Below are 21,738 nucleotides of genomic sequence, written 5' to 3'. Positions count from 1 at the left end.
ACATCTGCGCTACTTCCCAGTCCTATAGTTTACTTGGAGATTCCACAAGTTACAGAACGATGGGAAGCAGTGGTTCTTCCCCAAATTTCTCAACTTCCGCTTTCCTGCCCCACATACTTTTAGTGGCTCTCCCCAGCTTCCTCAGAAAAATAAGAACTATTTGGACTCACCGTCAGTGGATTTTTCCAAGAGGTCTGTCAGCATCAGATTTTAAAGAAGGAGCAGGGCTTTGGGCTTAGGCCCATTGTACAGATCTTCAGACAAACCTGATAGATGTCTCTGGAGACCTTGACAAGGATAATTCTCATCCACACCTTGCCATCTCTGGTGGTGAAGTAGTTGAGTATGTAGGTCTGAAGATGCCTACTTTGTCGAAATGGGAGGGCCATGGAACATACCTTTTGTTCATTTTAGAGGGATGTAAAGCTATTGCAAGACGGCCCTTCCATTGTATCAAAATAAAGCGAACACTTCTTGTGAATGATAGAACCTTAATTGATTATTGATGCTGTCCTCGCATGGTCAAGCATTCTTCGAGTTATTGATGTGCAAATAAAAACAAGTTCCTCACCACAGAAAAGTGACCATTAAACTATGGGTTTCACTTTCTTTGCATTAGCATGCCTATCCTTCTCTGTACTCTTCTCAAGAATGGCTGCCTCTTGTTAGCAATAAAGAGAAATACGTTGATAAGTCTGAACGGCCATGTGGACATTGCACCAAGACCTTATTTTTGTGCTGTGGACAAATAACCCCAGAGGTGTCCTCTTGTTGCGCACTTAGCCGGAATGAGGGCAACGTTCATATGTGTCCCACGTCATTGCCCGCTGAGTCTAAGGAAAGTCATTTTGAAAGTTCCCAATTTAAGTTTCCTAGAAAGATAGACATCTCCCCTGTGTAAAACGGTGTACGTTTCACAGTTTTTATTGTGTCCGTCCACTGGGTATACACTCCCAGAGCTATAAATACCATAATGGATCCAACCCACCGGCCTACGACCGACTCCAAATGTGCCTGGGTATATTGTAGTATTCCCTCTGCGCCTTTGATTGCTGCCAAATTGACCTACCTCCAGGTCGGTGGCCTGTCCCAGTTATCAGTTTTAAAATCTGGTCACACTATCATGACATGGAGCTCTGATGACTGCATTGTGCTCCGCATTCCCCGGCACTGCTTAGAATTATGGCATTTTCTGGGAGATGGGGTTCGTTCTAAGCTGTCTTTAGGTTGGAGTCCACAGATGCTCCTACTATCAAATGGAATTGCTTGTCAACTTAGTCGCCCAAGGATTGGAGCCCTTGCCGCGGAACATGGGGTTGAAGCAATCTCCTTAAATGTATTCAATTTTGATATCAGTTGTATTGAGCACGCATTTTTCTTCAGGCATAAAAAACATAGGAAGTTTGCCTGGAGATTTATAGCATTCCCTAAGCATTTAGGAAAAGGCACAACACTTTTTAGGTGGATGCCCATATCAGGTACACAGTGGGTTGGTCACCTTAGTGCACCTCTTAGTCACTTCGGCACAGTTGTCATCATAAAAGGGATGTCATCAGAGGTTCCTGTTGGTGGACATGTGTACGGTTGAGCGGAGTTGTATCTGAATGTCATTCCCCACACTTGAGGTTTAGCATTTCTTTCTCCCTTGCTCATACATCCCATGTGCTCAAACAAACTGGAGTGTTCCTTTAGATCACGGTTTATGGGTGGGTAGGTTTGTTTTAGTAGTATGACCCACATCTCTGCCCGCTGGGCTCCAGTGAATGTGCCCAATTTCACTTGCATGGGCATGAAGTTATATGAAGTGGTGGTTGGGGGGCTTAGCATTGTTGGAATTTTATTTCATCAACATCCCTTATAAGAATCCTCATATTGTTCCCAAATAAATACGAAGAACCTCGAGATCCGGGTACTGAAGCAAATATCTAAATGTAAATCTATATGCTCCAATTTCAGAAATGCAAGCCTGGAGCCAGCGATGTATGTCCTTGATGGCTCTCGAGTTTTGCCAAGAAGTTAAAGTTAGTTTTGATGCAGCCTCCAATAGGCTTAATTGAAATTTATGGGGCAAACGGTAGCATGGTTTGGTGTACTATTGTACATAAATACATATATGAAAGTATTCATTAACTATTACTTAACAGTCCGCCTTTCGCAAGAAACTGCTATGCTGCTTTGCCATTCTCTAAATTGTTGGATATTATTTAGTTGCCTCTGGGATTTCCACTGACTAAAAATACATGGAAACCTTAGTCGCTTTACATTTATGATGTTGTGAGAGCAGATAAAACAAGATGACTCTTGTTTCCCAAACAAAGACGTTGGGCCCGATTCACAGAATGAACTTAAGACTCAATCCTAAACTTACTACTATTTTGGTATTCACAGAATGCACTTACTACTTTTGGCATTCACAGAATGAACTTACTACTTTTGGTATTCACAGAATGCACTTACTACTTTTGGCATTCACAGAATGAACTTACTACTTTTGGTATTCACAGAATGAACTTACTACTTTTGGTATTCACAGAAGTTAGGATTTTGTCAACAGTGCCCACGGTCACTAGGCCTGCCCTTAAGATCTACTTGGAAGTGTCTTGGTCGTCCTTCACCACCTGCGCAAAGTGGTTGTGGAGGTGGTCTGGTAAGTTTATTACCACGAAATCATGGCTGCCATATCCCACAGAGTGTAGATATACCTGACGTGCAGTTCATTGATCTAAGGGTTAAAATTTCTACTCGCTTACTACATGCAGTTTCTTGGACCCTGCCCAATGGGGCCCTAGGCAAAGCACTTGGATTTTGCTTTATACATGACAAAGCCTGCACCAGCAAACTTTGTGATGGAGGGTGTACAGAAACAAAGGGTGGATCCCTCAGGGACATTGTTTCTACTGTCGCTAGCAGAAGCTTCAACACTTCCGCCACCTTACTTAAGATAACATGGAAGGAAGTCACTTAAAGAGGAGCCAACCCTGAGGAACACCCCATCTCAGGAAATGTGTCCTCTCTGACAGCATTCTGTAATACCAGAGAATCGGTAGTGTCTGAAGATGGAGAAGGCAGGAAGCTGGCTGCCTCACTGCTTTCATCGTCATCATGGTGGTACCAACCTTCTCCAGCATCTGAATATGGTCCAAATCAGAAACACAAATGTCATCCAGGGTCTACTTTTAATGTTGACACAGAGTTGGTGCAAGTTGAGACTCTCCAGACCTGACCTCGTCAGCTATCCTTTTGACCTCTGCCCTAGACCTCATCAGGATTGCCTCGTCTTGGAAGTTTATGTCTATTTAGGCACCGGCACTGGAGGTGGCTCTGGGGTTGGTGGAAGCGTTGATGCAGTTGGAGTAATCACTGGGGAGTGTGTCAGCCCTGAATGGCTCCAGTCAGCCCCAGATGCTTCCTAAAAGGGGTTCTTCTGAGGTCTAATGGCGCATGTTCAAACCCAAACAGAGCCATGTAGTTAGGTTTAAAAATGTATACGGGGCACGTCTACCCTAGGGTGTCTTGGCGCTAGCACAGCTTGTACACAACTGGAAGAACCGTAAATACAACTAATTATTAAAAGGCCATGTTTTTGGGAGCCTTCTTAGGGTAAGCAGGGAAGGGGCAGCCCCGATGTTGGAGGGAAGGAGGTTCCAGTATTTGGTGGCTCTGGTAACAAAACTACTTCCTCCCCATTTCACTCTGTTAAATCTAGAGGACATGACTTTCATTGCTCCCCCAGAGTGTAAATTCCTGCTAGGTTCCCACCATTTGAATGCTTGTTTTAGAAACTCAGGGCCACTTTCATGCAGAGCTTTGTAGGTTATACAAAGCGTCTTGAATTTAATGCGGTTTCTGACTGTCAGCCAGTGAAGCCCCCTGTGCTATATAAAACCTTCAAAATAAAAATAAATAAATAAATTGTCTGCTTGGCTGATTGAAATTTGGGGATACCCAGAAGGGACCTGGCTGCCACAAATTGCAAAATCTGCAGTTTATTAAAGTATTGTTCTTTTAGATTCAAGTACAGCCCGTTACAGTACTCCATTTTTGATAGAACTAAGGGGCATATTGTATTTGAGCTTATATAATCATCTCCGCTTTAGTGGCAGTATACTGCAGCTAAAGCGGAGATAATGGGCTTGATGACATGCCCTTGAGAATTCCAATAGAAGCCCATGTTGACACCAGAACATGGGCTTCTATTGGAATGCTCAAGGGCATATTATCAAGCCCATTATCGCTGCTTTAGCGGCAGTTTTCTGCCGCTAAAGCAGCGAACATTTTAACGCCGTTTCTTGATAATATGCCCCTACGTTTATAATTACTGTTTTTTGACATCTGGTGGAATGAATAAGAGGATTTTCTTAATTATCCTCAGAGTATTAAATAAGGAAGAGACTATGGAGTTGATTTGACTACCGAAATTCAACCTGTCGTCAAGAGCCACATCTAAGTTTTAGCCTTCGTAACTGGAGTTGGTAGTGGTCCCAATTCCAGGGGCCAGCTGAAGGGAGTCCAGAGTTGGGGATTGATCATTAAAAAATATAACTCAGACTGACCCGAGTTTAACTTTAGGCATTGATTGCCCATCCAGACGCTGATAGTCTCAGCATAGCAGCAGTAATTGCATGGTTTGCTCTTGAAGTTTTGCAGCAGTCCTGAACATTGATTTTTGTATAGTGAACATTAAGCAAAAGTGCTTTGGAACCCTGAACTTATTTATCAGAGCCAGGACTAGCAATCACCCAAAGGAGGTGAGTAGATATTTGCAGAATTCACATCAAGACTGCCACGGGTGCTGCTCTGAGTTTGAGATAGCACTGCAAAAAAACATCAATAGCACCAAAAACAGCAGCTAGCTGAAGCCTAGGAATACATATGAGACACCGTCAGTGCGCATGGTATACATATTGGGATTTCTGGTTGGATGTGGCAGACAACACTTCTTTAAACCCCATGGCACTCCTCCTGCTGCCTGCATTTAGGAGGGGTGCAGTTTAGGGTGGCTTCCCAACTGCCACTTTCTAACATCAACTTGTCCTGTAGGATGTTGCACATACGCAATACCAATCAAGTATTTTCTAGGCCTGGGCAGTAAATTCCGCTCCGCTCGCGGAATTTGGGAAATTTCGCGTTCCGCGGAGAATGCAAAATTGCCCAAAATTCTGCATTCGCGCGGCTTCGCGAAATTTTTTGCTCGTTCGCGTTCTCAAAATGTGTGTTCGTGAGATATTTCCCCCCGAGCACGCAAACAGCGATTGCGAACAGGAAAAAAGCATCGCGAACAAGCAATTCCACGTGTTTGCGGAATTTCTGCGTGTTCGCTGAGATTTTATACAGTTTCGCGGAGATTTGCGTAACGCAATCACGCAAATTCCACCCACCCCTAGTATTTTCCTTAAAAATAGTTTGCCATTTCAGACCCTTACAAAAATGTGATTTCGCCGTCCAAATTCCCCATTTCCAAGAGTATGCCAAGCGCCTAGTAGCACCATGTTTGTAACTGCGTTTATATGTGGTGGTGTGCGTATTTATTATGTCGAAACGTGTCCCAATATAATATGATGATTATGTGTGATTGCGAATGCCTGACGCTCTTCTGTTCAGTGGTGCGTTTAGTCGTATTCCATCACACAGGTGGAAGCAGCGATGCTAAGAGCATCAGACTTCCAATGGAGAACACCATCACAGCTAATGCCCGTGATTCACCCTTGCATTCCTCAGGCTGTGTTGCATCGCCCCGGTCCTGGCTGCTAAAGTCCTTCATGACCCAGAAGTGACAGTGGGACAAGAAGAGGACAAAGGTGGAAAGTGGCCCTACGCGGGAACAGCACAGGCCATCAGTGCTCTGGGGGCGAAACACTGCGCGACAGAGGTCCATATATCCTTTGACTACAACTCCTGGGCCTTTGATTTGATTTGTGAAGAGGGGGCGGTTGGTGGTGGTCTTCCCTTAAATATATGCCAGAGGAGAGCCACACCAAGTGTGTCACTGCAGAGTACACAGCGGGGATATTGATAGTGCTGTAAGAAGTGGGATATTCAAGGCTTTAAGGCACCAGATTTTGTTGGGGCTCTCAGTGCAGGATTGTTTACCCTCTCGCAAAAGCATTTGGTTTAGGAAAGTTTGGCCTTCTTAAAAAGATCCCTTTCTTATCATGGGCTTTTCTAAATTACCAATGTTTTCCATGTACCCTTTCAGCTTTTTCTGCCCACCTTCTTGCTCTATAGAAGATCCCAGAACACTATACACCTTTAAAAATCTCTTTGTAAACAAATACCAATATTTCCACTAGGTAAAAGATGTCAATGCCTTAAAAAATCCAAAATCCAGAAAGGGTATTACTCCCAGAGTACTTTATACTCAAGGAAGAGCTGATGGACATAAGAGGGACCCAGTACTTAGGGTGGTATCGATATCCGCATAGGCTGCAGTGCACCTGCGAGATCCATTCCGCTGATATGAGGAGCTGTGAACACCCCACATACCGTTTTGAGCCCAGCTCTATCAGGAAGTCACATTGGTCTTGCAAAGCTTGTGGTTGGTCGCCTTAGAGGTAGTCACACACCCAGTGATCCTGCTCCAAATGAAGTAGACAGCGCTCCAGCCCAGTTCCTTCTAAATTTATTTTGTAGTCAGTTCCTACGAAAATAGCTAATGATGCAATTAGGCCCTTTAAATTTCTCATTGTACCACAAGAATCTGACTCATTGTTACTATCCAAGATTATGTAGATCTTTATAAGCCACCTAGGCGTCATATTCTTCCGTAAGATGTTTAGGAAAGATGGATGGTGAAAGAGTCACACTGCGGTTTTTAAGGTGTACAACTGTGTATATCATCTGACCCACACTATCATAAGTCCATACAGCAGTTTGAAAATTATTGATGCACTGTGGAAAGACATGGCTTTCTGTATTTGCAGAACTGCATCTGAGAATGTACTTTTGCTTCAGCACGGGACCCATGTCTGGGCATACCCTTCCCACTTAGAGCAACAAAAGCAAAAAGCACAAATGATGGACGGAATGCTGAACAATGCAAACATTCCCACCCAGTCACCAAGATCTGGATTTAATCCATTGCAGTTTGGGCTGGACTGCTCCTGTGAGGAACTGGGGGCCCGATTCACAGAACTAACTTAAGACAAAATCCTAAACTTACCACCATTTTGGTATTCACAGAAGGCACTTTCTCATTTCAGTATTCACAGAAGTTAGGAGTCCTGACTTTAGGACTCCTAAATGCCTTCTGTGAATAACGAAAGTCTTACAGTTAGGATTTCTCTCAGTTTAGGCGTAGTAAAGTTAGGACTCCTAATTTTAGGACTCCTAAACTGAGAAAAATGCTAATTTTAAGACTTTCTGTATTCACAGAAGGCATTTAGGAGTCCTAAAGTCAGGACTCCTAACTTCTGTGAATACCGAAATGAGTAAGTGCCTTCTGTGAATACCAAAATGGTAGTAAGTTTAGGATTTTGTCTTAAGTTAGTTCTGTGAATCGGGCCCTGGGTCAAGACCGATTTGCATATGGCTGGGTCCAAACTGGTGTGGCTTGGTGAGCAAAAGAACGATGGATTAAACCCAGATTTTTGTGATGGGGATGAATGTTTGCATTGTTCAGCATTCCGTCCATCATTTGTTCCTTTTGCTTCAGAAAAAGCATGGACTAGTATAATCAGAGTATCAAGAATACTCGCCCAACAATAATATTGTCTGCAGAATATGATCTCTCGCTAGATCATGAGTGTAAGTATATAGAGGTAAATGTACATTTACTCTTCTTAACTCCACATCTATGTACCTCTAAGATAGTTAAATCCTCAAGGTAAGTATATGTAGAGCTTAGAATATTAAATCTGTAGTCACATAAATGTACTGAAATGATCGAGAGGTTGTCGATATTATGCCATCGATATTTTTGTAGGTTACAATCAGAAACTATACCTTCTGGTAGTACATCAACCAGGGTAATGTGATGACTTCCTTCGGCCAAGAGATGGTTCCTTAACTTACATCTACGAGGTGCATGTGGACAAGAAGAACAAAGTGGTAACCACACCAGCGTTTATGTGCGAGACAGACCTCCATCACATCTTCGATGGCATCGGTGCCATGGTGAAGAGTGTGCTCAAACTTACTGGGAAATGATGACGTGATCAGCCAGCCACGAGTGGAGAAGAGAAGATCAGAGACACCTGAAGAATTCAGATTATGCAGTTCTTACATGTTAATGAATGACTTAATTTGTAGGAAGTCATGAGCTTCTAAATAACTTTAATGTTTCAAATAGTCACGCAAACCTTTTAATCTGGTTGTTCACAGTCACTGAGTTTATTCGCTGTAATTGATAATGCAGTGTGCTTTTTTTTTTTTACTTCTGAAAAGGTTGAGCAGAAGTTCTCAGATATCTGCATTGATGTTTTTGTTGGACAGTCCAAATTCCTATGACTACCAGGGGTAGAATTGATCTGTGTGATGGTCTGTCCCAAAGCGTAGAACAAAAATATGCTGTAAGCTGTGTTCCTCAAACGCCCAGCGCTTCTAAATGATGCTCTCGTGGTTGTCAGTAGCAGATGACGCTAAAGCCTTTCCTAACTGTTGCCTTCCTTGGCCACCGAAGTGGGCTCTTTGCTTGTACAAGGATGTTAGTATACAAGCTGCTTTTCATCATGGGTGTTGAAGGACTAGCAGTAGTTGTAGAAGCATGATCAGAGCCGGACAAGTACTGCAGGATATCATGACACGCCTCAGTACATTACAGTACTGCCATTACCATCACTGTGATCCGTGCTAGTGAGAGTTCTTGTGTAATATGGAGGGAGATTATTTGCCTCATGGCATGGAGAGCCGGAGTGGTTCCGTGTACGTTCTTTCTGTACTCTACATGTGGCTTTAGGTACTGTGGTAAGCAGTAAGAGAAGTACTAGTGTCAGTGATGCTGGGGAGATTGGGGGAGTCTCTTACACTTAATTCAGAGATAGATTGTGTAGCAAGGTAGAAATAGTGAACCTCTGATTAACAGCTAGAACTTTTAATCCTTGGGAGCACATTGTACTCTTGGACCATGCTTAGGTCATGGTATCTTATAGATGTGGCCTTGGAAAAGGCCCAAGTGAGGACCTTTTGCAGGTCCCAAACTTATGGGAACTTTAGAAGTCAAGTAGGCATCACCATGGGAACAGCCTAGCCATCACCATGGGAACAGCCTAACCTCCTACGATCATGGACCAGTTGGACCTGATCTGTGATCAAAAGATCTGGGAAGAGATCCTAAAGAAACATATATTTCTGACAAATGTTTGTAACTTAAATGGAGCAAACAGAACTGGAGCCCTCTGCATGAAAGTTCCTTCTTGATTTGAGGTGCACTGACATATGTTAGGTAGCAAATGCACATCTGAAGGAGGGAACCGCAGTCTGCAGGCCACAGCTATTGACATGAAGGTCGCAGAGGGTTGGATGTGCAGTGGAGCAGGACTGCTGAGTAGAGAAGGCAGGGTGATCTTCTGAAAGGATAAAACACATCTTGTCCTTGTACAGAGGAGGTGCGGTGCTGATGCTCACATCTCTTGTACTCACTGAGCCAGGGAAACTACCAATAGCATCCATCCTTATGGGATTGTTGAGCCTGACATTTAGAGAGATAGGATAATTCCCCTCTGTAATAGTTTTGTTCTACATTGTTAAATGAAAACATCTGCATGGGCTTGATATTTCTCATCTAACATTTGCCGTTACGTTTTTTTAATTTTTAGGGCACCAACTGTCATTTCAGTTCAAACAGATGCAATTTTGTTGTCAATTTGAGGAAGACAAGGGCCCTGATTTACTAACGTTTTGCGTCAGGTTTGCAGAACAAAAATTATGCAAAAGTAGCTCAAAGTGCTGGGGTGGCATTTACTATCCAAGCAAACTAGGATTTGGGAAAGTTTCCTAAAGTAATGCAAATGGTATAGGACATCTAACCTGGGCTTCTATAACTCATTTTAGCAAGCTCATGATTACTGTTTTAGCTGCAGTTTCCTGCCGCTACAAAGGCAATAATTTTAACGAGGTTCTTGCTAATATGCCCCATATTGGATAATTTACACTGCCCAGTTCACTCTATCGACACCACAATCTGCCTGTTTTTAAACACTCAGCTTGAAAACGTAGGGGCTTATTTACATGTCCCTTGTGACGCCGGTGCTTCACTTTTAACCCCTCCCTTGCTCGTGACGGAACCATTCCGTCACGAGCCTCGGGTGGGCTGTGCTGGTGACGGAACGGTTCCGTCACGGCCCGCTCACCTACGCTGGGCGTTCTAAAGAGCGGGCGGGCCATGACGGAACCGTTCCGTCACAAGCACAGCTCACCCGATGCTCGTGACGGAGCGGTTCCGTCACGAGCACGGGAGCGCCGCGCAGCCCCGCCTCCCCCTTAGCGCTGAGGCGGAATAGCCGCCGCAGCGAAGAGGTTAATATGGGAAAAAGTGACGTGCTGGCAGCGCAAGGGGCTTGTAAATAAGCCCCTATTTTCTTTCACAAGGCAGTTGGTGGGTGGCAAGTTGGGCCAAGTCCTTCTTAGGGCACCATCCTCCTGCTGCATCTACAAAAGGATTTAAAAACCAAACCTACAGCACTTATTTTGTCGTGTTTACCCTCTTTTCGAGGACACAGATTTTTTTATGCTTAGAGGGAAGCGCTTTGAAGGGTCCAGAATACTCTTCCGCCCTTTCCCATAGTATAGCCTTGAGTTCGGTTTAACTAGAGCTTCTGTCCTAAAAAGAATACTAGGGGAGGGGGCGAGGAACGTGCGATAGGGCGGACTTCCTTAAAAGTAACAAAGGTGTATTAAGAGGCAGAGGGGGCATTGCTGTGTATAGGTGCATGCACCACTGTTTCTCAGGTATACGAAGAAGTGAATTGGAATAATGCCATTTGACTTTGCCATGTTGTGCCCAAGCGAGTAGTTAACTATTGGGTGTGTAGTCTAGACTGTGTCAGTCAAGGTTTATACTGCAGAAATTGACACGTGTTTTTTTTCTGTATCCTCCATGTGCTCAACGATGCAAAAACGAAAGCAGTTTGACACACTGACCACAGCAGTTCAAGCTTCAGTGAAATGAATCCATTCATGGTTGTTCTATTCTCAGTTGAGTGTTTTAGCACCTCTATTGTGTTTTAATTGTTCACTCCTGTTGTACGGTAGGGCTTAGCACCAGGTGCTGACGCCAGGAAAGGAATGCAGCCCTAAACCTCTGGAAACATTAAACAGCATCACTGTCATTAATGGAAAAGTGACAGATAATAAATAAAGAAGTACTGACAGTTTATAATTAAAGAATATCGATTGCTAAGCATTGGTGAAAAATGATTTAATAAAAAATATATTTTTAAAACGTTATTATTCTTTTATACACAGAGATATTTTCAACCGTAAACGCACATTTATTGGTGTCTATTCTCAAGATCATATAAGCAATGAGAATTCTCCTATGAACTAATATAAAAATAAAAGACAGATTAGGGTGATGCAATACACAGTGATGAAATCAGACACATGACTTAGCCAGCAACCGATGTCGTCAAAATACGCCTACAAAGAGGATATAAGCAGAGTGAGCTTTTATTAACTAGAGAAGAATCGATTAAACGTGTATGATGTAAAGCGTGAAGTTGCATTACACACCACGTCACAGACTCACCCAGGGACATGCAGGCGTACTACCTACACGGAGATTGGAGACCGGCCACAGCGCTTAAAGCTCTTCTAGTGAATGCTCTTTTTGAAAACTTGAGAAAGGAACTACGGGGCGACATTTACTAAGATTTTGCACCGTCTTTGCATCACAAACGTGATGCAAATGGGCGCAAAATCTTTTTTTCCCCTTGCTTTGCATTTCTCTGCGCAATGGGGGGCGTACCAAGGGTGGTGCATGGGCATTCCCATGCAAACACCCAAGGTTTCTCACATGAAACCCAATTTACTAAATAAAGTAGATCGAGTTTAGCTTGAGAAAACGGCTCCCTTTTCAAGCAGGCCCGACGAAGGAGAAATCATTGTATTTCTCCTTCCTTTTCTGACTTTGCATTCATGCTGCACAGTGCAGCACGCACACAAAGTGGGAAAAGCTCTGCATCATGTCTGGGCATCGTATTTTGTACAGGAAGGCTACCCTTCCTGTACAAAAACTATACTAGACTTAATGCACACACCCTAGCGCTATGGCGGTAGGGTGTGTACGTGGCGCACAGCAGCTGAAATCAGCACCGGTGCAATGGAGAGGGGAGGAGAGAGGCAGATATCTGGAGATATGACGCTCTCCTGCTCCCTCCCTGTTGCGCAGCGCAGCCTCGTAGGCGGCTGCGCTGCGAGACGTTTTGGCAAATGTCCCCCTTACAGCGGTCTTCATCAGTACTCACAGCTGGGCTTCAATTACGGATAACCTAACATTCATTGTTAGTTGATACCGATTGATAAACTGGGATTATTATTGATCAATATTACGTTTACAGGACATTCGTCAGCAGGCCACAGACCTTTATTATTATGTATTTGAGGACTGTGTCTCACCTGGAAGGCCATGATGTGAAAGAATGCTAATATGTATCCAGGGATGCAGGCACAGTCGGACAGATTGTGTTGTGTGAGACACAAAGGGGCCATTTTATACTGAATTATTGAAAAAGGTGCTTGTACAGAGGGTCTTGTAACAGGGGAAAGATACAGCAGATAGTGTTTTGCACGGTGTAACATGTACTAAAATAGAAAGAGTGTTCAATTATGGTTAATATGGCTAATATATATGTTAGGCATAAATTGAGTGAAGATTTAGACGTACGGACAGTGTTTACAGAAGGTGCTTGGGGCTATTAAAGAGGGCTCATTAGCATAGAATGCACCAGGCATTCTCTGTATGGCAACACATTAATTCAGTTATATGAAGCAGTGTAAGGAATATTTTGATTGCACTACGTAAAATAAGAGTACAGGATTTATTAAATATGATATTTGTAAAATTAATAAGTAAATAACATGGGAACACTACAGATGGATTCCTTTTGCTTGAAGTAGGGCACATTATGACCATCATCACATCACATCATAATACGTTAAGATAGTTTAGCCAAAACCCACATGTATGTGTATGTGTGCATCGGTAAATCCAAGTAGTTAAATTCTTCTGAGTTGGAAAAGTTACTTGACATTCCCAGTAGAATCCCTGGAAACCGGAGCATGGCAGACTATCCTGGCATACTTCTGAAAGTACCATGTGAAAAGGAAATATAAAAGTATGTTAAAGTAAAGATATGAATCTCTGCCTGTACTTTTATATTTTTTTGTGCATCAGGCACCTTATGGCTCTTGGATGAGTGCTAATTTAGTTGTCACATATTACCCAGAGTTCAGCTCATGCACACATTTAGAATGACTGATCACAGTTACAAAATCAACCCAATCTGACAACAGAGTTTACTGATAGAGACCTCTAGCTGCAGAACCCCCCCATTTTAAATTTTTCTAGTACCTCTTCACGCCTGAAAGTGGCGCTTTGTGGTTCCACGTGGACACCATTCAACTCAGGAAGTGAAGTGCGGGCCTAGAAAGGCGCCAGTCCCACATGCTGACGTCAGTTCCTTTCGTTCCGTACCTCTAACCGTGGATCCAGATCTTCTCTCGTCACTCAGCGACTAGTTTTTGTCAAATTTTCTAAAACCATGCAAGGGCTGTCACCACCTGAAACGTCGGGTTTTAAGCCTGTGGGGATGGTCGCACACAGATGTCTGTGATGATTCCCATCATGTCTGCCTGTGGTGTCTGGGGTCCAGCCACGTTGCCAAGACTTGTGAGGTCTGGGCGTCGATGAACTCGAACACTATCAGGAAACCCGAGGCAAAAATTTACGTCGCAAAAACAAGAAAACACATTTCCGGGACCACTCCGTGTCCAGTTCCAAGTCAAAGGTCTGTTCCTGGTCCGACTCCCATTCTGCGAGTTGATGGAGTCGCTCTCGAGCCTGGTGTTTATCGTGCTCAAATCTTTAGGTAAGCTCAAGAGACATAAGAGCTCAGCGGAGTTCCACTTCATTGCTCCATTCCCACTCTCCCGGTGAAGCACGTGAGTGGGGCCTCAGTCCCATTCCCGAAGTTTGCAGACTTTGAAGCCGATTTCAAAGCTGGTTCAGGCACAGCGTTAGTTTCCAGGTCTTTCTGCCACACAGCACCAAATCAAAGGGTTTCGCTCAGCTATGGTCCGGCTCTTCAAATCTCTATCGACTCCCTCTGCTGCAATTCAAGCCCCACGGTGCCAAAAGTCCTTTCATCTGGGTTACCACTGGCAGGTTTGTCCTCATCGCCAGCTGGACCCTCTGTGCCAATTTTGCTTTCAGTTATAGTACCCAATCTGCCCTCAGCACTCGTACCTGATCCATGTCGGGGAACATTGACGCAATACCGACTTTGCCACCAGAATAGGTGGACCAATTGTTCTAGTGAACAAGGACTCAATGACTGTCTGATTTCGACCAAAGGCACAAACAAATCAGACTGAGTTTCCACTCTCACCTCACCACAAGGCAGGCAACAAACTCTGCCTCTTCTTTTTGGCACAAACTCAGATTTCGATCCTGATCAGGGTGGTGAGTTTGCTCTGTCCTATGCAATAGATAATTAGTATGAGAACCTACAGGATACTAGTGTGCTCGATTCTCCCTGAATTCGAACCTTTTCTCCCCTCCTGGCCACAGAAGCATCTGTGTCCTATGCTACAGTTATGCGTAGGGTGGCTACCTTGACCTCCAGTTTCCCACTAGGGAGGTAAAATCCACCATTCTAACAGATGTACTGCAGCCTGACCAGACTGCTTCTGAGCCTCTCCTACCTTTAAATGAGGCCTGGACTAAAACTCTTCCTAGGGGCTACCAGCTCTATGGTTACGGGTAAATTGCTAAACGCCATTGTCCTGCTCCAGGCGACCCCGATTTTCTGTTACTTCACCCCTTTCTGAGATTCTCATGGTGCAGGCCTCCAACGGTTTAGTTTTGTGCCTTTCCCTGGGGAAAGAGAGTCCAGGACATTCAGACTATGCTCCTCATCCTTCAGCCGTGGTCCTGGATTTCAGTGCGGTTGACTCTGAGACTGGGGAGGTGGGACTGATAGCAGCCTACTGTTCGAGCACACCAGGTGGTATATGCAGGCTCTACAGTGGGATCTGAAATCCCAGTGGGCCCAACCTGAAGAGTACCTCTCCAACCATGTTCAGATCTCAGAGGAGACTGAGAAAGATCTGCAGTGGACCATCAGCTGCAAACCTCTCTCCCTTCTACACCCAGAGCGGACAGTGGTGAACAATGCATTTCTTGGAAGGGCTATCTGAGGAAGGTGGAGATCAAAGGCCTCTGGTCTTTAGCAGAGTACAGGCTCCTTATAAACCTTCCTGCCATACATCAGGGGTAGGCTGGTGCATGTGCTCATAGACAACCCCACCGCCATATGGTACTGCAACAAACAGGGTGGGGTTGCAGACCATGTGCCAGGAGTCTTTGCTCCTCTGAAATTGGCTGGACCTCCAAGGAATTTTCCTGGTGGTGAACCACCTGGCAGGATCATTGAATGCCAGGGTGGACTTGGCGTGGATAGTCTCGAAAGCAACTGACGTAAGCATGACTTTATAGGCCCTGCATGCCACTCCCACAGACATACTATAAAAAAAATATTTACAGATAGAGTCCTGACGCCTACGGAATATTCAATAGGATGGAATCTGCAGCGAGCTACAGTCTCTACCAGAAAGAGCGTTACGGAAGGGAAGTAACTTTGTTTCAGACCTTCTAGGTCTAATACAGGCCACTAAAGATAGCGGACGGTGATGTAATTTGTTGGGGAAAGTGATGATAAACTGCCTAAAAACTCATGCAAGAACATCTATCACTCTCTGTTACTGCTAAGGAAATTTCTAACAGTACAATTCCGTTTAATTTACTAACGTTTTGCAAGAGCACATGTGATCTACCGCACAATCCTAAATCAACAGTGATGTTCACACACTATAAAAGCTAATGAGGGCAGCGCAGTGAAACCTTAGTAAATAGATCCCTTCCTATGTATCCCCGAATTAGACGCGCTATTTCTGGCAGATACTCCAACTAACCTCAGATTCCTCACATTGTGAATATCCCCAGATGCCAGACTGGATCTGGAAACTCAAAAAGCAGTGCTTCCATTTGCCAGTATGCCACGGCATGTAACTCTGCTTTGAGAGCACTTCACTACGGAAGTGGGAGTAGAGCCACATATAGGCATCACCCTTGCATACTGATGTCAGCTCCTTTCTTACCACGCCTTCAGATGTAAATATGGAGCTCTGTGCTTCTTCGGTCCATGAAGAGATTGTTGTTCCTCTAAGTTCCTGCAGCGTGCAAGGGAACATCACCTCCTACGACTACAGGTTTAAATGCTGTTGGGATTGATACAAACAATTATCCATCACAGATCCACACAGGGTGTGCCTCAGGTGTTTAGGTTCGGGTGTGTGGTATTCCATGACTTGATGTCATTTGGAATTAATTCATGTCATTTAAAATTAGCCCTGGTCATTTAGAATGTTTTGGCTTGATTTTACTACTGTTACTGAGAGGTTGATCCTGGGAGAACATCACCTCCTACTTGTGGTTGTTAAGCTGTCTTTCTTAATAATAAATCTACCTGGAACCTACTTCTTGTGTGTTTGGACTTACCACACATTTACTAGTGACGATTGGGAGGACTAGATTTAAGAAGACAGCGTTCACACGTGTTTTTTTTTTTAAGCTAAACTAAGCCTATATTTCCAACTAAAGAAAAGCTCATCTGCGGCATACTTTGGGACTTTGTCAAATGAACTTGTCCGATTTGCCTCCACAAACGTAAGTTTGTTTTTCTTTCAACTAACTGATTGTGGATTTGTATTAAACCCTGCCCCTGCACGATGTTTTAATATTTCATCGTTTTGACGACCGCACTCATCGAGCGGTGTTTCCTATCATTGATTTGGGATTACTTCGCTGGATTTATCGGTCAAATAAGCTTTCCGGAGTTGTTTATTTTCAAAATACTTTAAGAAGTTTACCTCGAGCTCCTGTGTTCCCGGAATTCGTTTGCTGCTCGGACTTCTTGCAGTGCATTCTGGGATACCGACATCATCGCGCACAACTAGACGCTCACGGCGGCCATCTTTGTGAAGTATGAAGTAGTTTTGATGCGAAAGCTTCGCGTCTATTGAAAACTTATCGAGGAAAGAAACGTTTTTCTTCGAATTTACACAACGTTGATACTTTCCTTTAAAACGCTTTGCTGCAAACATCCACGGTGATTTGCACACCTCTTCCCAGATCTTCAATTTAAAAAAAAAAAGAAAATTCTATGTTAGCAAATCCACAACTACGGTGATTTGCACACCAATACTGTTATCATTTTCTTTTCTTTTTTATCTTTATTTATTCACTTATATCGTTTCAAAATCAGTTTTTATTTACAGAATGTCAAATATTGCTGCACCTCCTCATTTTCTTCAAGTTGCAGGTGATCCTAACATAGAATGGGATCTTTGGTACCCTATGTTTATTGCATATGTAGAGGTATTAGAAAAAGATGGTTGTTCTGCAAAAAGAAAACTTGCTCTTTTGAGACATTGTCTTGGGGGTGCTGGGATTAAAGAATTTGATAATTTACCACCTTTAGAGGATGCTGGTGACATGGATGTTTTTGATAAAGCCGCTAAGCAAATGAAAATTCGCTTTGGTAGAAGAATAAATACTGTAATGGAAAGGTTCAAATTTTATTCTCGTGAGCAGAAAGCTGACGAAACTATTGAAGATTACGTTGCAGCATTATGTTCACTTGCTTGTACTTGTTCTTTTGAAACTATATCATACGAGCAAGTTCTTAGGGATCAAATTATGATGAAGACTAAAAGCAAAAAGATCCAAGAAAGACTTTGGTTAGGAACTGAGACTACATTAGCTGCAGTAGTGAATATAGCAAAAGATATAGAACATTCTGAAATATTTGTGTCTGAAATTAGAGGAAAAAATCAGAAGACACATGTTCCTGACGTAGAAGTAGCTCTTGTTCAAAGTCAACCTACTTCGAGTGTTTCCAGTAGTAAAACTAATTTCAAAAAGGAATATGTAAGAAATGCTAATTGTAGGAGAGTAGGGTCTGCAATCCTATGATCACCCGGACTTTTTGCTTTTGTTTCACTGGTTTACGACTTTCTCGGGCTGTGGGCCTGCCAATCAGACCCACAGCCTAGCTGTTCTCTCGCTAAATTGCTGTGTGTACCCTAGGTGCATTACCCAATTGGAACTGGGCCACCCTGTCAGACCCTGTAACTCAGGGCATTGGTGTACCCAGGGTCTACCAGGGGCTGAAGCATGTATTATGCCACCCCTGGCTGGCCACCTAAATCTGACACAACTGGCTGCACGACAGCTGGGGCCACGTGGCGTACTCGCCCGTTGCTGTAGGTATAGTATCCCTATACCTAACCTTAAAATGGACACCCGAGGTCCTATCAGTCACTCCTATGGCAGGCCTTGACAATCCTGAAGGCAGAGTGCATGGAACCGTGTGAATTGGGCTCTGGCACGAGCCGAGCCCGGTTGCAGCTTGCGGAACCAAGACCCAATGGCTGTTCCATGATAACGCGTATCATATCGGTAACTTCGGTATCGCGTTATCAAGACATGTCGAGTAAGGTGTCATACGAATCGGGATGCTGCCCCCTCACCAATTCTGGCGACGAGGTTAGCATTCCGCCCTTCTAGAGGGACACGACATGTACGTAACTGTGAACCCCGGTTAAAGTTAACTGAAGCCTTAGCTCCACAAAATGGACGCTCCCACCACAGACACGAGTCTGACCTCCTGCTGCTGGGAGTCCTTCCAGCGAGGAGAGCTTGGACAAAGGGTTTCCTGTCAAGGGCGGTGTTCGCACCATCCCAGACAGGGTTTGTGTATTCTGGGTAGGTAGGGCTTTGCGAGAAGGTGACTGCGGAGTGGCACCCCGGTGCTCACTACGCATCTGCCGGCTAGAACCAGTTCCAGGGGCGCGCAGCCCCTGACCTGGGGAAAGTCCAGCAGGGGGAGAGGGGTGTAACTACCCCCCTTCCTGGTCCCACCCCTAGGGCAGGACCTAGTCATGTACCCACCCCTTTCTTTAGGATAAAGGCCGGAGCGGGGACCCTTCCAAATTAGATCATCTTTGAATAAAGAACTACTTTCTACGAAAGGACATTCAAGACTCTTCTCAAGATTTCTCCCTTGTGGCTAAGGAGTAGTCACCCTGCATCCGCAGGCACCATCTAAGAACTCTGCGGTTTGCTGCAAGTCCTTCCTCAGGAATCCGACGACCCCGCTCGACGAGAACCGGCTTCCCTGGCACCTCTGACCTCTACCCACATCGTCAGCTCAGCTGAGATCTGTGGGTGCGACGAGACCTCGAGGGACCGGCCATCATCAAAACCTGCACGCTTTCTTAATCCAGCACGACCACCGAAGGAATCCTCTGGTGAGTGCTCTGGGGTCCGAGAAGCCCCGACCCTGAGCAGCTCCAGTATCGAAGTGCAGCCTCCCAGCATCTCCACGATCTGCGTGGGGCCCTTCTGCTCGCCGCTCAGCACGTTGTCCGATCACTAGCCGCTGGCTTGTGATCTCCTTGACGACATCCGACAACCAACGCTGCTGGTCTGGTTGCTCCAGACCGGCCTTTGCTCCCTTTTCTGAGAGGAGCACCCCGGACCCTGCTGGTCCACTCCAAACGCCATTTTAGGCCACCACGTGGTCCTGAAATCTGCCAAGGCTTGTTGCCCCAATCCTGGGCCCAGCGACGCCGACAGCATCAACCTTCGTGGGACAGCTCGCACCTCCATCCTGGTCGCCGACAACGTCTCCTGGTCCGTGAGACTGCAGAGCCTAGCGTCGCCCACTCACCTAGTCGAGGTGACGGCCATCCGGTGCCTTCCTGGTACCCTCTGACTACTGGCTAGTAGTACGAACTTGGTCCCCTCTGCTTTCAGGTATCATCGATCTCTGATCCAGGCTTGGATCTCTACGAACTATTCTTCACTGGTCGCCGGCCAGCAACTCCTTCCTTCCGGCTCCTGGCTCATCAGCGAAGACCCCCGACGCCTGTAAGACTTGTGCAGCCGCAGCCCTTGTGGCTAGGTAACTCCGGCATTTCGGTGCCCGCATAGCCTCCTTACTTAAGGGTCCTGAGTCCCTCGCTTCCGACTTGCCTTATCGGGTCCGCCCGAGACCACTAAACTTTCCGTGCCCTCGGGCACTTGTATTGATTGTGCACTTGAAGTATTTTCCTAAGAGTTTTGTTCTGTGCTTAGTACCCTGTCCTCATAAAGAGTACAGGGCTGTTGTGATTCTAATAAATATACTGTTTATTTTCATAACACTTGTGTGGTGTCCTTTCACTTGGTGTTCAAGGGGTATGTGATGGTATAACAGCTGGCTTAACACGCCCTCTAGAGTTTAGCCCGAAGACTGCTCGTATCCACGCTACTAGGATAGCTGGTCTAAGGTTGACTTACAACCAATCACCATAAGGGTCGTTTGGAACGATACATAGTGGTCACTAGAATAGTGAACACTGCACATCGGGCCAACTTCTCACACTAATGATAATAGAAGTTTTGTGAAGAAGGGTACAATACTTTGTTATAGATGTGGAAGTTCCAACCATGTGGGGAATTACAGAGGTTGTCCTGCTTGGGACAAAATAAGCGTAAAGTGCAAGAAAAAAGGGCATTTTGGTAATGTATGCAGGTCAGGACAGAAAATCAATTACATATCTCCTGAAGAAGAAGAGGTTCTTAATAGTTTGAACTGTATACTTTCCGTTGATGAGTGTGTTCAAAAGAATTTTCCTTCTTGTACAATCTTTATGGATGATAAACCCGTTGAAATTTGTGTTGATTCTTTTGCATGGTACACCATTATTAGCAAGAACATTTTTGAACAATTGTGGTACCAAAGAGAATTACTAAGTCCAGATATATATCCTGGTGGGTACACGGGACAAAAGATTGCTCTAGAGGGTTTTTTCTGGGCCAAGCTAACTTTCAAGAATTGGGACATCAGGGCAAAAGTTTATGTTGCTACTAAAGGTGTATCTATTCTTGGTTGGCCTCATCAGCGTGGTTTAGGAATTAAATTGGATTCTAATGCAGATCCTCCAGTTTATGTTGAGCCCCGTTTTGAAAAGTCAACAACTGACTCTATGGTGAATTTAACTCTAGATGTATCTAACAGTGTTAGTTTCACTAAGATGATACTGGAAAAGTTTCCTGAAATTTTTTACGAGAAATTAGGAAAATACTTTGATTTTAAACACAAAATCATTTTGAACGATAACGCTGTTCCTGTTAGGCATAGAGTAAGAAATGTTCCTTTAGCTTATAGGCCTAAATTAAAGGAAATGTTAGATGATTTGGTCAAAAGGAACATAATTGAGCCAATCGAATCATCCCCTTGGGTTTCGCCCATTGTGATATCACTTAAGACCCCAGGCGAACTTTGCTTATGTGCGGATCTTCGCAGTCTTAACAAAGAAATTTGGATAGATAAACACCCCTTACCAAATATACACGAGTTAATTGCTGCATTATCTGGGGCTTCTGTCTTTTCTTCCATTGATTTAGCTAGTGCCTACCACCAAGTGGAGTTACATGAGGACTCCAGGAAGTTAACTGCATTTGTCACTCCAGAA

The 21,738-nt window shown here is 44.5% G+C and overlaps 1 protein-coding gene across 1 annotated transcript in view; it reads left to right on the top strand.

The window, feature by feature from the left end:
* The window catches only part of LOC147699070 (glutamine amidotransferase-like class 1 domain-containing protein 3, mitochondrial), a 97,553-nt gene extending 86,176 nt beyond the window's left edge, over positions 1–11,377 (top strand). The window contains exons 6-7 of the mRNA XM_086935647.1: positions 5,719–5,875; positions 8,017–11,377. Of these exons, the coding sequence (XP_086791773.1) occupies positions 5,719–5,875; positions 8,017–8,145 (286 nt within the window). The 3' untranslated portion in view covers positions 8,146–11,377. The remainder of the gene's footprint in view (positions 1–5,718; positions 5,876–8,016) is intronic.
* Positions 11,378–21,738: the final 10,361 nt, after the last annotated feature.

This window comes from Lissotriton vulgaris, chromosome 8, assembly GCF_964263255.1.
Source record: "Lissotriton vulgaris chromosome 8, aLisVul1.2, whole genome shotgun sequence".
In the NCBI taxonomy this organism is placed as follows: Eukaryota; Metazoa; Chordata; class Amphibia; order Caudata; family Salamandridae; genus Lissotriton; species Lissotriton vulgaris.
Note: the sequence above shows the minus strand (reverse complement) of the source record. Positions and strands in the feature narration are given on the sequence as shown.